Source organism: Drosophila innubila (assembly GCF_004354385.1).
Source record: "Drosophila innubila isolate TH190305 chromosome 2L unlocalized genomic scaffold, UK_Dinn_1.0 4_B_2L, whole genome shotgun sequence".
Taxonomy (NCBI): domain Eukaryota; kingdom Metazoa; phylum Arthropoda; class Insecta; order Diptera; family Drosophilidae; genus Drosophila; species Drosophila innubila.
Genome location: NW_022995372.1, coordinates 2,534,942 through 2,552,702, shown reverse-complemented (window position 1 = coordinate 2,552,702; position 17,761 = coordinate 2,534,942). Strand labels below are relative to the sequence as shown.

General features: G+C 34.1%; 1 protein-coding gene across 1 annotated transcript; it reads left to right on the top strand.

The window, feature by feature from the left end:
- Nucleotides 1-3,983: 3,983 nt before the first annotated feature.
- LOC117781546 (ryncolin-4-like) lies at nucleotides 3,984-4,742 on the top strand. The gene is made up of 2 exons (XM_034618320.1): nucleotides 3,984-4,552; nucleotides 4,612-4,742. The coding sequence occupies exons 1-2, from the start codon at nucleotides 3,999-4,001 to the stop codon at nucleotides 4,727-4,729; spliced, it is 672 nt and encodes a 223-aa protein (XP_034474211.1). The 5' UTR covers nucleotides 3,984-3,998; the 3' UTR covers nucleotides 4,730-4,742.
- The last annotated feature ends 13,019 nt before the right edge of the window (nucleotides 4,743-17,761 follow it).

Here is a 17,761-nt window from a genome sequence, read left to right as displayed (position 1 = left end):
TCAGTGATGGTCAAGGCAAGGAACACGTCATATCAGTAACTTGAACTCACCAATACACACGCACAACACGCGCCACACACTCTGTGTGTGATTACAGATTATGTCAAAAATGCGAACAGTTTCGATTTTTGGGAAATTATGACGGCTGATTTAAGTCCACGTTAAATATAGGAATAAATAAATGAATATATAAATGCATCATTCACAAGATTCGAGAATAACGTATAGTTCTATTACTTCAAGACTATCATAACCCAAATGAAAACAATATAGAACTGGACATTAAATATATTTCTACATCATTAACTCAAAAATTTTTTATTTAAATAAAAATGAAATTATTTATGGTATACCTATTCATTATATATTTTAGCTACGTATTCTTTTTTTTATGTTCTTTATTTTATTTCTGAAACCGAAATCTCGACTTTTTTTTTGAAGCTGTCGAAGGTTAATGTTGCACGTTATAAAACACCCGAGTAAGTAAATAGATTAGTAGTAGTTGGTCACCTGGTCAGTTGTTCAATTGGTCAACTGGTCAACTGGTTGACTGTCCATTTATCATGCTAATGTGTCAAAGCTCTGCTTGTACCTTCATATCATCATCAATTATTATGTCGTGCTGTCTGCCAACCCAATCTCTGTCCCATTCTCCCTCACTTTCACTACTTTCATCCCTCTCTCTCTCTCTTACTTTAACGCTTTCCCTCCTCTATGTTGACTCAACAACTTAAACATTTATGCAAACAGACACTAGCCAATGCACAGTGGGCAACTGGACAATGGACAGGGGACAGGGGACAGTGGACAGTGGAATCAAACTCTAATCCTGCTGTTTCCAGCTTAAATCATGTGCAAAATAATCATAATTTTTTGGACTCTGCAAATGTTGCAAGTTGACAAATGATACGCTAACAAAATTTCAGATTTTAGATTTCAGTTTCAATTTGCATTTGGGATAATCAATCGTTGACTGCCGACTGTTGCTAATTTGCTGATAAGAAAGCTGAGCAGCCTCCCAACACATTTGCATACATTTTATGAAATATTATCAAGCAGACAAAAAGAGAGAAAGAGGGAGAGAGGGAAAGACAGACAGAGAGAAAGAGCGAGCAACTGTCAGGCAGAATTTGCGAATACGCCGCAGAGGAGTGAAGGGTGTGTTGAGTACATTTTATACAGATTTATAAATATGCTTCCATTGTTGATGTTGTTGTCACCTATTTTTGTACCCTGTGCTCAGTAAAAATTGCCAAAAAGGTATATTCGTTTTGTTGGAATTTATACAACAGGCAGAAAAAGGCAGTCCATCCTTATCAGCTATATATATTATTGATCAGTGTCATTAGGCGAGTTGATAAATCACTTTTTTTCAGGCCGTCTACTTGACAGCGTCAATCTCAGCGATTATAAGAGCTAGAGACTTGAAATTTGGTGTATAGGTTCCTGGATGCATACATATATCAAACACATTTTTATTTTTGAACCAGATCACTAAAACATAAAGCTGCCATAGGAAAAAATGGATTGCAAACCAAGTTTTAGTGAGCCAAAAAATTTCTTTTTTAGATATCTTAACTAAACTGATAAAATATGCATTTAAGTTTGCTTTATACATCCCTAACAAATTCCGTTCAGATGGGCTCACTATTATATAGCTGTCATAGGAAGAACTGATGGACAATTATAGATTAGTATAAAAATTGTTGTTATGTTTGGTGATAGCGCTCTGCAAAGGCATCAAATCATTGGCACAGGGTAGCACACTGTCGAGTTCGCTCTACTAATCTGCTTGCTATTTTTTTTTTTTTTTTTTTTGGGTGCGTGCTTCATTGTGTGTCACGACAAACAACGCAACTTACACGTGGCTTAAGTCAACAGCAGCTAAAAAAGTTTAAAATATTTTCGCTGAGCATACAAAAAGTTTGATTGATTTGGGTTGTCGCTTCCTTATTTTGATACCCTGCGTTTCTTGTCCTCGGTTTGGCCTATTGATTGATTTGCCTCTTTTTGCATTTGGATTAGTGCGAATTTTTATGCGTTGATTGGTTATTTGATATTCATAGCACAGCCGGAGTGGAGGAATAAAGAGAGAGGAAGATAGACAGTTAGGGAGAGTCAGGAGAATTGAGAGGTGAATGATGCGTGCCAGAGGATTAATGTAATTACCGTTGTCCTAGGTTGTTGCTTAAATGGAGTGGATAATACTCACTCAACTGAATCTTGTCGTCATGTAAATCAAGTGAATGGACTCAAACTTTAAAAACGATGGAAAAGAGACAAATTTATTTATTTATTTATTAAGCAATTTATGTATATATCTTAAGAATATATAAATATTGCACTGTGAATTGTATAAGAAATATATATTATAGCTAAAATAAATATAAAGAATCTGCAGTTATGGTTTGTCAAATACTTAAATAAATACAATAGAATCAGTGAGCTACTAAAGTATCTATAAAACATAAATGTATCTATACATAAATAACATTTTAGACTGATAAGTTTTTCTTAAACGAAGCACAAAAATTTATAAATTGGATTGATAAGTATCTGTGAGACTCAAAAGTATCTGTAATGAAAATAATTTGCCTGTTTGACAAAAATGTACACAATAAGTATATGTTAATATTACAAATGTATTTAAATCGCTGTTGAATCATTAAAACAGAATGAACTTTAAAATTAGTTATATAATAATCAAATTATTGTTCAAATATCAAAATAAACACAGATGTTGTCTGAGATAATCTGGTGAGGCAGATGTTTAATTGGCTCAGACAACAAATTACGATTGGGGAAATGACAGAAACTAAACCGCTAATAGCTCTCATTAAATGCGACCAAAAACACGCACACAAATCAGAGCTGCAATCGCAAAACGAAACCATCAATTACTTCAAAGAAAACAACAACGACAACAGATATAAATATAAGCATGTAAAAAAATAAAGAGAGCATGCGGAAGTCTTTACAAATGTCAAATAAAAGCTTTGAAAAAATACAAAAACAAAAGAAAAAAGTGTGCCCTTCTCCATAAATGGCACAGTGAAAAAACTTAAGAAAATAAAGAAAAGAAGTGAAAGAGAAGAGGAAGAGTTAAATGGAGGTAACCGCAACTGAATCTGGAATCCCAAATGTAACATGATTTCAAAGTTTCTCATGTCAATTTGAGATTTGGAATCGGTTGAGAAAACGTAACGAAAATGTCAATACCATTGACATTTGTTTCAGTACTCCTAAAATGTAAGCAACAACAACAACAGCAACATCGACAACAACAATGCCCATAACAATAACAACAGTACAGACCCAAAGGCCATTAGCGAATCAGATGCACTAACAACAGATGACGATGCTGCACAGTGGGATTTCCAGACTTATTTTAAAGAAAAAATAAATAAAATCTAAAAAAAAATGTATTGAAAAAAAAATTAAATTATAATATTTTTGATGCGATAAACATTTATATTTTATTTCCATTCAATTCAAATTCCCTAAAATTCTTTATCTCGCATGAAAAAAATATTTCGAAATTAATCACTGTGTAGTTTATGCTAAGTATATAGAATGTGTTAATACATCAATTCTTGGAAAAGTTCGGGGAACAGTGGCTAAATGCTATGGGCACTATGCCAAATGCTAAAAATGAGTGAATATAAAATGTATATAAAATTATATTATTATGTACTAGAATTATGTATGTGGTTATAATATTTGATTTCGAATTCATATCTTCTCTCAAATCAAATTTTTACTCAGTCAGTCTTCTCGGGCACTCAGTAAAGTTCGGTCACAAAATGTTGTTGCAAATAATTTATATATTCTTTATAATAAATACATTTAATTCGTTCTCTGATGGAATACCACATTCTCAATTTGATCAGATCAATGTAGATGTTTTAATAAATATCGAACCACCCGTGAATTTAGTTCAGAGAAATTCAACAGAAAGAATTGATAAAGGAGCGGTATATAATGTTTTACAAACGGTGATGGAGCATTTGGGAGAGACATTAGATGGAGTTCTTAAAGGATTGGATAAGCCCCATTGTACCGATGCCAATTCGAGTGGGATCTACGATATAGTCATCTCCAACTTTAGTGATGAACCTTTTAAAGTTGCCTGCGATGCGGAAACTCAAGGAGGAGGATGGACTATTATACTGAGACGGATGGATGGAAGTGAGAACTTTTATAGAAACTGGACTGAGTACAAAAATGGATTCGGAGATCTGGGTGGAGAGTTCTTTTTAGGATTAGAAAAAATACACGCACTTACTAATGAGAGGGAACAGGAGCTACTTGTTGTTGTCGAGGATTTCAAGGGAATTGAAGCATTTGAGAGATATGATGATTTTGCAATTGGCAACGAGGATCAAAAATATAAATTACACACTCTAGGAAAAGCCAGTGGAACTGCAGGTGATTCCCTCAGAAGACAAGAGGGCCAAAAATTTTCCACATATGATCAGGACAATGATATTCATGATGAAAGCTGCGCCAAGAAGTTCACTGGTGCCTGGTGGTACCAAAAGTGTCACAACAGGTATAATGGAATATTAATTGTTTTTTAAAGCTTCGTTTATTAACATGAATTTTTTACAGCCACTTGGCCGGCAAATATAATGACAATAGCTTTGGCATTGGCGTCAATTGGGATGCTTTTCGAGGTCCGAGGTACTCTTTGAAAAAGGCCATGATGATGATACGGCCAAAGAAATGAACACTAAGCCTAACTGAACTTTATTTATTTATTTATTTACGATATGATTTCTATGTTGTTCAACAAACCAATTTAATGTCTTGTAAGATATTTTAATTTATATTCTAACATGTATATATCTTAAAAATGTTAATAAGACCAATGTACTTTTTTATTTCGTTCTCATTTTAACTACGTCCTCTTCTCTCAGTCACTCTTTCGACACTTTTCCGTAATTTTCAGATTCTTTATTTAAACATATAAACATATTAACATATAAAAATTTTAAAAATTTCATAAAATTAAAAAAAATTTTTAGAAATATATTTGTAAAAATTTAAAAACTGGTATGAGATAATTTCTAACTATCAATCTGCTTAGAATAGACTGTCAAAAATAATTAAATCACTTATAAATAAAAATTGCATTGTTAAAATTTTTTCAAAAGTTTTTAGCATGTTATTCCACTGTGCAACGTTGCAACGTCAACGCAAGCGCTTTCAGTTGATGTATTGTTTCAAGACATTTGATTTATATCACTGCTGCTCAAGAAGGGACGAGAAGTGGGAGAGAGAGAGAAAGAGAGAGAGTGAGAGAGGAAGCGGCATGGGGGAGGCTGGTAACGCATTTCTCAAAGTTGTCTGCTTTGGTTTTTGGGTCTCTGGTAATGAAACTCCAATCAACGTGTTGGCCAGCAACTGCCACTGTCTGCAGACTTCAGTCTACAGTCTTGTGTCTTTCTCAGCTCTTTTTTGTCTGCCGTGGCAAGTGGCCAAGTGGCAAAGGGGCAAGTGGTAACAACGTTGCAGACATCGGGTTTGCATTGCGTAACGCAGCTGAAAGTGGAGCAATCTTTGTTGTTGCTGCTTTCTTTTGCCCCCTCTTCATTCTCCCTCCCTGTCTTTCTCTCTCTCTCTCTCTCTGTCCGTGTGCTATCTACTTTTTTTTTGACAACTGCATGATGCATTGCCCCAGTGGCACAAAGTGGGTGAAAGGCTTCACGTTGCTTGCACCACCAAATCAACTCTGTCTGTTTTCTTTTCTTTTTTTTGTGTCTCTGTCTTAATTTACGACTCTGGCGACCACGATAACAATTTGTCAGCTTAATGGCAAACGAAGGATGCTCTTGCAGCTCAACTCCTTTCCCTCCCTTACCCGCTCTCTCTCTCTCTCTCTTCAACACTCCAGCACTCTCTTGAGATAATGATACGGAAGAAGTTATCAACATGCTACGAAAAACACCGAAAAAAGGAAGAAAACTATAAAAATGTTGCGTTTATTTCGAAAAAAAAAGAGACAAAATAATTGCAATTGCTTTGAATGCATTTTGCGTGACTCAGCAGCAACAGCAACAACAACAATAACAATCAAAACAACATCAATGGGAGCATTACAAATGCGACTACAAAACAATTAGAGCTAATTGTGCAAGCGAGACAACAACAATAACAACAACAACAACGACGACAATATACGCATGCATAAGTGCATTTTTATTGCAGGCACTTTGGCAACTCTGTCACAGCTTTTGGTAGCGCCTCAGCACTGCAGCAGTGTTGCTATCTTAGCTATTTTATAGCCTAATCAGTTTTTTCATTAACTGCATAAGCTAGAAAATTTAAATAGAAAAGCAGATATTTTTAAAAATGCTTGTCTATCAGATACCTTCAAAATACTGAAGAAAATCAGATATTCTTTATAAAAAATATGTTAAGTGCAAACAAAAAATAGTGCAGCATCGGAATATTTTAATATAATATATATAGTGAAGAATAAATAATGTGTAATGTCGAAATCTGTTTTGTTAACTAGGAAATACATATAAAATTATTATACACGTATGCAAGCACTATACATAAATGCTTTCCTTTTATTTTATGGATTCATAATTTTGTAAAGAACCATTTGTAAGAGCAACTACAAATTGCTAAAAAATTTATAAAACACGTTCCGAATCCCACATATATAAAGATTCTGTCGACGATATTCTAATGTTCTAGTTATATTTTTATTTTTTACTAGCTGCAGTTCTTGATGAATTTAGAAAATTTTGTTCTTTATTTTTTTAAAATCGTTTATTCCATAGCATATTAAAAACACAGATATCAAAACTTTGTTAGAATATTTGTGCATTTATACAAAGCTTACAAGAAAATGACGCTTTTCTTAGCTATTTTTAGCTACTTATTTTATCAACTTAGCTATTTTAGTCTTTGAAATTCTGCCAACACTGACTCGCTTGTTTTTCTTTACATTTTTTATATGCTCCCTTCTTGCTCTCTCTCTCTCTCTCTCTCTCTCTCTCTCGTTTTCACTGTCTTGCAATGATCAGCTGTCTCACACACACATATATTTATGAACACACATAGTTACAGCTATAATCTGCATACCAATTGACAAGCCCATGAAGCCAGCGATCCCTCCGCAACCCCACTAAATAATCAACAACAACAACAACAAAGACAACAAATCTACACTGGAGGCACCTTGTAACCGTCATGCCCAGACGAATGTATTCATTAGTCGCATTGCCGGCGTCTAGCTGACACACACACTCGCACATACACACACACACAAATATATTGGCAATTACAAGTCGTTGAATTTATGCTAATTTAAGAGCAAATCCCGGGGGCCAACAACTGTTCGTACACTCCTCGCTATTTGCCTTTTGATTTGTAGCTAAAGCTGACAGCGTGGCACGATTTATAGTGGTTAACGGAAGTATCGATTAGGTATTTGTATTTGCTTGAATCAACAGTAATCAACTGGATATCAATTTCATCACCATAATCATTGTCATTGACTTAAAAATAAATAATACCAATGGCATTAAAATTATCATTAACAACAGCTTCATCATAGGTATAATATTTAACATTATCAAAAGATCTATTATAAGCTTTGTCATTGAAATTCGCATTAGATCTCGAATAAGCATCATATGTAGATATAATATTAGATCTCTTCATTAGCAATACATTCAGCATAAGATATTTCATTAGTATCAGAATAAGCACTAGAGTCGACTTCAGCATTAGCAAAAGTTTTATTTTATTTATCTATCAAAAGCATTAGCATAACATCATTCATTAGCAACAACGAAAGCTCAAGCATTTTCCCCATTATTGGCATTAGTATCAGCATAACATATATTATAATCATTAGCATTAAAATTAACAGATGCTTTATTATTAGCATTAAAATAACCATTATACATATAATTGATTGTGAATGCACTTGTATTATTTTAAATTTTAGATCTATAGTTTGCATTAAAATTGGCATAATTTATTTCATTAGCATTATAATAAGTTCTGTTATTTGAATTTTCATTCAAAAATACCAATAGCAATGATACATTGGCATAGGTAATTAAATGAACATTAGTTCTTAAGCTTGCATAAACATTATATGTTTTATCAACGTTTTTATGAATATTAACATTAGATCTATACTTTGCATTAGCATATTAGTATTATATATAATATATAACATCATCATTTGCTTTGCATTATTATTAGCATTAGCATAAATATTTAACTATCATCAGCCCATAAATAATGATGTGCATTTTAGTATTATCATGAACATTTACTTAATTCTAAGCAGTATTTGCATTATCAGAAATTCTTCGTGTCACGCGTCCATCTCCAAGTGGCTGTAATCAGCGAGGAACAACGACAACAACAACGACAACGAGTTATGTTCAATTACGCCACTCTAACTATGTGTCTATATGTTTGTGTGATCGTAACTCGCAGCGATCTACGCATTCGCATTTGTTTGGCATATGTTTTCATTAATCTTACTTAGAGGCCCAGAGAGAGAGGGAGGGAAAAAAAAGGTGGAGACCCGAAGATAGTCGCAACAAAACCCACATGAAACTCGGGTTGGGCTGGGCGTTGATACTGTCGATCGGACAGAGGGGGAATTCGGTGTGAATTTGGGCTATTGAGAAATGATTGTGGAGCTAATCAGGGCATGTGCCAAAGCCGGGCCAGTCAAGGTTAAGTTTGAACAACACTCTGGAGATTTCTGCACAGGTTTCTTATGACTCAGCGACAGAAAAACATTGCTCGCTTTGATTTTCTTCAGGAAATACAATTAAAAGTGACAATAAAATAATCTTGTATTTCAGTCAAAAGTCAAGGCTCAAAAAAAAAACATTGTGACATATAAGAACTCTCACGAAGCAGTCAAAGCAGAACGAAAATGTTTTAATTTAATCTCAACATTAGGATTATCAGTCATGTGCAAATGTGCCAACAGATTGTTACCCGAATCGTTACTCAAATAGTCTCAAATACCCTATACAAATAAGTGAATGGGTGTTTCTAATAGTTGGAAAATAAGAAAATCACATTTAAAAAATGTAAAGTAAAACCAAAGTCTGACCAATTTTCAACATTCATAACTTTGTCAAAACTGAACCGATTTTCAAACAGAAAGTCTTTTTGATCATGGTTTGGCCTTCTTATGCATTCTGCATTTAAATTTTATTGAATTCGTGAAAAAAAATATTTTCCTCTAAGTCTCGATATTGATGCTAAGGGTCCCCCCTTTGAAATTTTGAAAATTAAAAATTTTAAATCTTAAGTTTTCACTTTTAATCAACTCCTTATATCATAATTAGTATAAAACAACACTTTAAACTTGATTCTAAGACCTTTTATTATCTTGTAAAAAATCATGTCATATCGGACAAAAATTTTGACTAGTAAAGTTCAGGATCTGACCAGCTTCTAACCTATATAACTCTGGCAAAACTGAACCGATTTTCAAGCAGAATGTTATTTCAATCATGTTTTGGCCTCTTAATTCGTTCTGCATTCAAATTTATTGCATTTTGTTAAAAAAAAATTTCTTGTCTAAAGCTTTGTTTCGATTTCAATGAGAATTTAACAAAGTTCAGCTCATTACAGGGTGTATTTTAAGTAGGCTATGCCTTTGCTTAATTTTTTTCACCTCAGCTTTTTTGGCTGTCAAATCATTTTTGGCATTTTTATGGCCCCTGTTGATTGTTTGTTCAGTTGAGTTCAATTGTTCGCTTGCTGATTTTGCGCTGCACAAATGCCATTTAAGTTTAACCTTTTAGCAGCCGATTTCAACTGCCGCCAAATCGCGTTGCCCTTCCTTCCCCTCCTTCCACTCCACTCACCCCTTTTAGCCATTACTAGGATAGGTTCCATTGCTAAACTATGCAAATTTCATGGCTACCAAAAAAACAACAACAACAATAGGAAGACGAAACTCATCGGGCAATTGAATCGATTGAGTCGATTGAAGCGCCATTCAATGTCTACCTGCCCAAAAGCTCCTAATTCCCCTTCCTTTTCGCTCTCCGCCCTCGCTGTCAACATTTCCCTTAGATCTAACCCATTGAAAACCCATTTAAAATTCGCCGAAGAGGCCGTTGACTATGATGACGATGACGCTGTGGTTGGAAAACCGCAATATCATGTTGTTTAGTATTATTAAAGCACTCGACTAGAGGGCTCTACCCCATTCAATATACCACTTGCCCCCAGGCCGGATTATGCCTCAATGCTACACATTTCAAGTGAGTTAACAATGGATTTCATATCATTTTGGAATGAGCATTGTATGCAGATCAGAGGCAAAGCTCAACTTAAAATCCCAAAAATAGATACTTGTCTTTACAAAAAAAAAAGGCAACAACAAAAGGGTTTTCAAGCGGATCGAGTAAATGATATGCTACCACATTTGAATGGGGCACTCCCACAGAAAATTGTTTTACCCGAATCGGTAATCGATATACGATAAATTGTTGCCATCAAAATTGGGAAAGTGTCTGTCTGTTTGACATTCTACGCCAAAAGGCTTTCAATTATCGCCGTCTACATTCTTTAGTAGATCACTTTGATTATTCCCCGATTACCATATGCAGCTCTAACTAGTTTCTACTTTAAGAGTAGGTTGTAGAGAGAGGTGTAGGAGAAGGAGGAGGTGGTGTAGTGACTTTGCGCAAGCGACAATGCGACGTCGACAGAATCCCGCGGCGCATCGCGAAAAAAAATTACAAATTTTGTAATTGCCAAACAAAGCGAACAGCTTTGACTGAGCTCAAGAAGTTGCAGATAGAAGAGGAGAATGTGGAGGAGGGACTACATAAGTTGGATTCACACAATGCTGTGGAGCAGCAGCAACTACACAAAAATAGCCCGTCAAATTATAGTAGATACGAGTACGAATACGAGTACGAGTTCGGGCTACGTGAACATTGTGCAAATACTTTGGCTGACAAAATGCAGGCGAAGCGACTCCAGACAGAGACTGAAAGTGAAACTGAACGCTAGAGATGACACTTAAGTCGTTATACGAAACATAAAGAATGATTTTACACGCTAGTAACATATTATTACAAATGTACCTCACATTTTGACTCTAAATGAGGTTTAGAAAAACAAATTATATGTAATAATATTGATGCTTAATTCAGTATTGAATTAGTGATAAAGCTGGCGAATATTTGTCGAAATAAATCAAAAGAAAAGCTCACGCTAGTGACGATTGTAACTCAGTAACTCAGATAGGAACTTATAATCAACTTAAATATCGAGCTTCAGTAAATAAATATAATGAAAGCTAAACTCAAGATAAAGTTAGTGATAAAGCTAGTAAAATTTACGTTAGTTACGAAAGTAGCTGTGCATTTCAATAAGTCTATTAAATTACTGATTCTCAAGACAATACTCAAGTTTCAGCTTAATTGCGCCATTCATATTCAATTACTTACGCTAGTGACGAAGAATTTGAACTGTAACGAAAATTGTCAGTTTCTATGCTAGACTGCAATTTGTTCTAAGACTAAAAATCTAAATTATTAATGATCATGAACTGTCTGCTTTTATATATATTCCTTACTTTATGCTAGTGACGGAATTATTTAAATTGAGCCAGACTGAGACCAAGACTAAGAATACAGACTAAAACTGTATTACAAATTAATTTAAATTCTCTTAATTTAGATATTTTAGCCAATTTACGCTAGTGACGATCAAAATCAAATGAAAACCAGCTTAAGGAATAAACATGACTCATCGACGGCTGTAACCCACGCTAGTGACGAAAAAACCAATTAATTTAATTACAATGACCTAGTTTAAGAATACGTACTACAGCTGAGACTCAGCATATACGTTATACGAAAGCTAACTCACGCTAGTGACGCAATGAATTTAATTACCAAGTCCATCCCTAAGACAGACTATCACTTAAAGGCTTACTTAAGATACAATTCCGTGTGCGATTCCAACTCCGACGCAGTCATTGGCGGCCAATTACAAAGTTGCATTACGAAAAGTCAGAAATGCCGTGCGATCACTTGCCACAGAAAGAGGCAACCTAAAAGCCATGTGATTAGGCCAGAAAGCCAAGATCCAAGCCAACATGATGATGGCCCACATCTCACAATGCTCAATTTGTATTGTGGTCTTTTTTTCATTTGGTTTTGGATTTTAATTTTATTGTTGTTGCCCCCTTGAGGCAACTGTCGAGGTGAATTTTTGTGGCGATCGCGGCAAAATGCGGAAGTTGCTGGCCAAACGATTTCTTTGTTTTACAACTGTATTAGGACCACATAGGTGGGTCAATTCCCCGCAATCTTCAGTCGCCCCTCTCATCGGGTGTACTCTACGTTGCGGGCGTCGTGCAATTACGCGAATCACCCGCTGATTTTGTGTCTCGTTTTTATTATTAAATGAAATCAAAAGCAATCATAAATAAACTTAAACTCGTTTGACCACCAACTACAAGTTACAAAGATACAAATAACAACAACAGACCGAGATATTTATACTTAAATAAACTACAGATTGGTATGTAAAAAACGTGCAACTTTAATGCGAATGCGGGGCAAAAAAAAAAAAAATTAAACTGAAAATGAAAATGAAAACAAACAAAAATAAATAAAGATATGTGCGCCATGGATTCAGATTCGCCGTCTTCAAGTGGGATACAAATAATATAAAAAAAATCGAAGGCACTCAACTGCCTTCGTGGCTTATCGAGTGTACTATATATAAAGAGAGGAGTGTGTGTTGTGCATGAGTGTGTAGTGTGTGTGCCTTGCATGATTGGCTCTGTTTCTGAGTCTGGCATTAACTTTGGCTTTGGCAATGCATTAAACTCGGCCAGTTGTCGTGTTGTAATGTAATTGTTGTACCGACACCGACACCACCCTCTCCCTCACCCCTTACCCCTACCCCAACCCACTTCCCACTCCTGGTAATCATCTCAAGCATGTGGACATTACTCATTCAACTGAGCAGCTCGCAAATTCAATTGAACGCAAAAAGGCAAGCGTTAAGTTGTAATCGCACACAGCAAGCACGAAATGCGCTACAATATCATGTATGGGGTATATTAGTTCTCAAGAATTAAACACTTCAGTTTAAAGTAATAAATTGATACACTCATTCAATTTTAAGCGCTCCAAAAATCAGAAAGTCGCCTTCTCATTTCAATACATAAATAAACGTATAACAGTCTAATGTATTAGATCTCAAGAATTAAACATTCCAGTTTAAAGTAATAAATTGATACACCCAAAAAAAAAACACTCAATTTTAAACGCCCCAATAATCAGAAATCCAATTGTGCCATTCCTTATGAGAAAATACAAAAATAAATGTATAACAGTCTAAAAATATTTTCTAAAACCTACAATTAATTTTCTAGAGCGCAGCTGTTGTCTTCATATAACAGTTGTTAACCTTTAGTTTCTTCGTGCATCCCAAAACTTATCACTTTCTTTTAATCTCTGATACCTCTCTTTTTCTTTTAATTATATATCAACTTTTTTATATGATTTCTTCCTGTTTCCTCTGTTATACTTGCAATCTCTAATAGTTTCTTCCGTCTCATATCTATTTTAATTAAATCTAATCGATCGATGCTCTGTAGCGCCTTCCCGGGTCGTCTTAACTCTGATCTCAGTGACAGCTCGTGCCTCATACCTCATGCCACACGTTGCCTTTGGAGTTAAAGCTTCAGTTTCTGCTTCTTCGATTTCTGTTGACTTTTTATTATTATGCATATGTCTTTTTTCTCGTTCGAATACGTATCATTTTATCGTATTCCCCCGTCCGCTTTTATGATCCAGTATTTACAAGCGTGTTTAATCGTAATCGCCACAGTCGAAGTCGAAGTCAGAGCAACTCGCTTGTGTGCACAATGTGAGCAACGTTGTTGCTTTAATTGTTGTTGCTGTTGTTGTTGTTGCTGCTGCTGTTTTCTGGCTTTTTGCATATAAATGTATCTCACAAGTATTTCTCGCTCGCCTCAATCAATTTCACTGTTGATGTTGATTTTTATTTCAGTTTCCCACTCATTTGCATTTACCATAAATTCAATTAAACTGTCCGCCGAAAACTCTTTCTTTTTAGACCCTGTAACTAAATAGTGCAAAAGGTATATTGGGCTTGCGGGAGTGGCAAAGAACACTTTGATTTACTTTTTAAAAATATTATACAAAAGTATAATAATATTTAAAACTTAAATATTTTTAAGAGCCATAATTTTGACTGAGCAGCTAAAATAAATTTAATATAATATTAACTTTAAAACTGAATTCAATATTTACGACATTGAAAAATAAAAACTAACCGTTTTTAGCCTTAGAACTACATCTTGAACTTTATGCACTAATATAACAATCAACTCAAAATGTACTTTAAAAAACATTTGAATGCAAGTATTTCCGATTAAAAAAATGTGTTTTTTTATTTAAAGTCGACTGAAAAAAACAGTTGACAGAGAAACAACAAATAATATGAGTTTCAATAAAAACGGTCAAGTGTACAATTAAATTATATTATAATCAATTTGAATTCATAATTCAAAAAAAAAACCATTGTTAAGGTTAAAGATGAAATATTGAAATTAATATTTTCTAATTATTTATTTTGTTATACAGGTTCTTTTAGAGTCGTGTTCGCTCGCTTAAAGTGTTTTGCAATAGTTTTTTTTTTCATTTCTGCTTTACTTTCAGCTTTTAGCTCCGTCTCTTCCTCTTTTAGCATCTCTGTGACGTTTTCTTGATTTCTTCCTTTTTGGCTTTTCGCGTTTTTTTCACGCTTTTAATTCAATTGCAATTGCACAATTAATCATGCGCTTGGTACACCTTGGCACACACACACACACAAATACACACCCTCTTTCACATACATAGCATACAATTTTTTGGATTTTCCTTGTGCGTGTTTCTTTACTTCCAAGTTCAACGGAGCGTATGAGCGATTTTTGCTGTGTCTCTGTCTTGTTGTTGAACTCTTTTGTGTTAATTAAACGCTTTAATATCTCGCTGCGCTTTGTTGACGCTGTCATAACAGTACAATCACACATATACACACACACACACACACCAATACACACCCACATGAACATAAGCAATTGCATTTTTTAGTGTCGTTCCGTGCAAAATGATTGATTTGATTTCTCAGCTCAGTCGCCAAGTCAAGAAACGAAGCAACAATTTAACAACAACAACAACTACAACTACTGGTAAACAACCAACGCACAATGGCAATATATGTATATCTGTATATACAGTTACTCAAAAAAATGTCTTGACAATATTAAAAATTTACACAATTTGTTTTGCCAAAAAAAAATATAAATATTTAATGGAGTTTTATTTTGTTTCTGAGGGTCTAAGAACAAGTTAAAATAAATATAAAAAAAATTTAAATAAATTTTATTGCTGAGATCCTGCAGCTCTCTAGCTAAATTGCCGACCTCTTACATAATTAGAGCTTCAGCTTGTTATATAACTGGGTTCGGTTTCTAAACACCCAAGTTAAAAAGTCTGTTATATAAACGAGTTGTTAAAAATCCTTTTCTGATACTGAAAATTATGAAATGTAGTATGCTTATAAAAATAAATAAATAAAATAATAACGATAGATAAAAAATAAATATATAAAAATAAATAAATAAAATAATAATGATAAATTAAAATAAATATATAAACATAAATAAATAAAATAATAATAAGAAATAAAATATTAATAATGATAACTAAAAATAAATTGCATCAATTTGAATTATTAAAAAAAAAAAACTTGAATTTTTATTTTGTTGTTTATTTTGATAAAACACTTTGTTGACCAACTGTATATACACATTTACTGGGATTATTTATGGCGTTCCAAGCGCATGAAATTGTATTTTATTCCAAATCCAACACAGGCATTTTTCAATATCTTTGCACAGACTCACTCCACCTGCCTGTGAAGTGTGGTGGTGCTGTGGTGCGGTGATCTTTCGCTGGAGTCGGTGGCTTTTAAGGTGCGTCGTGCTCGTGTTCGTGTTTTGAATAGCGGAAATTCCACATGAGCACACACACACACACACAGACAACCATAAAAAAGTCAGCCGCCTGCAACAATTATAGATACAAATGTATCTCACAGTTACATAGATACTCAGTGAGTCGCCTTTGGTATGTGTGCTATAACATTGACATTTAGAATGCAGTTAGGCACGAACCCATTCATAATTTGGTGTCGGAAAAATCAAGAAAATCAAGAATTCTGACAAAAATCAAGAAAATCGATAAATCGAACGCACTGCGAAGTCAAGAAACGAGCTGAAAGTGGGCAAATCTACAAATCTACAAATCCACTAACCTTGTGCCCCCGACCATAAAAATATTGCGTATTGATTCCGTCGTCTCTCTATCTCCCTCTCTTTCCCCCTCTCTCTGGTCTTTTCAATCGATATTCAAGTCTAAGTCGTGCCCAGGCCAATTACAGTGCACTTGCCACATGCCCCTGGAGTGGGCCAAGATGCCGACCACGACCGCAAAAATGAAATCAGACCTGGGTGGGAGTATCTAAAAACTAAATGGAGGCAGTGATTTAATGCTGAGGCACAAACTCTAAATGTTGCACATAAATACTTGAATAATGTCTCATTTTAATTAATTCACTTTATCCTCAAAAGAAGCAACTTAAGGCCACACTTAAGTCAATTTTGATCTTAAACAAAAAAAATATTACACTACAAAGTTACTCTAAATTAATAAATTGAATTTTAGTGGTCGATACTTTGTGGTTAAATTCGTTTTCGGAATTCGAGTTATTCCCTTAAACGAGCCAAAATGATGATACCGTTCCAGAAAAAAACTCGAGATCTCTATTTAAAATATCAGCCCAATTGTATGTCTTTTGAAATTGTTTAATCTTTAACAGAGATTTAAAGAGAGAAAGAGAGAGCGGAAGGAAAGAAGCAGTAGAGAGAGTAATAGAGAGAAAAAGGACGACAAAGAGAAGACAAAGAATGAAATGTACTCGTATTTATTTAAACTTTTTCAAAGTCTATATTAACTTCCTCATCTCTGTCTCCATTTTCTCCCTCACTTCCTCTCCCTTTCTCTTTAGGTAAAAAACGTAATAAGTAATTTAATCTTTGTCCACCCCAACTCCCATAGCAAAACATGCGAAATATTTTTCGCAACAAAAAATATATTTTATTTAGGTGAAAATTAAAAATAACAAGTTAGAACGATAGTCACCGACTTAGAGATACCCGTTAAATATTTAAATTATAAATGCATACATATATAAATTGTGTCTATGAATTCTAAATTTGAACATTTTACAAATAATATCATAAATCCGATGCAATTATGTAGAATGATTGATTATAATAAAAAGAAACTGTTACCACCTAAAAATACCTTCTAACTAAAGCTTGATAAAATTATACAAACAATTTTGGCTGTCTTTGTAGTTAAAACACTTTTGTTCAACAAAATTAAAGTTCTTAGTTCGTCAGGTATTCACAAATTTTATAATCGAATCAAATATATAATGCAGATTTTCCCATAAGAATGTTAAATCATTACCATTTATGCTGCTTATAGTTTTTTTCAACAATTATATTTTAAAAACATAATAATTTATTGAAAAAAATGCATTCAATAAGCAAGATATTTACTTATAAATTATAAAATTAATTTTGTTGTTTTATGGAAAGATGGCAACGAGTCGAATATACCCCTTTAACAATACAAGTAGCGGGTAT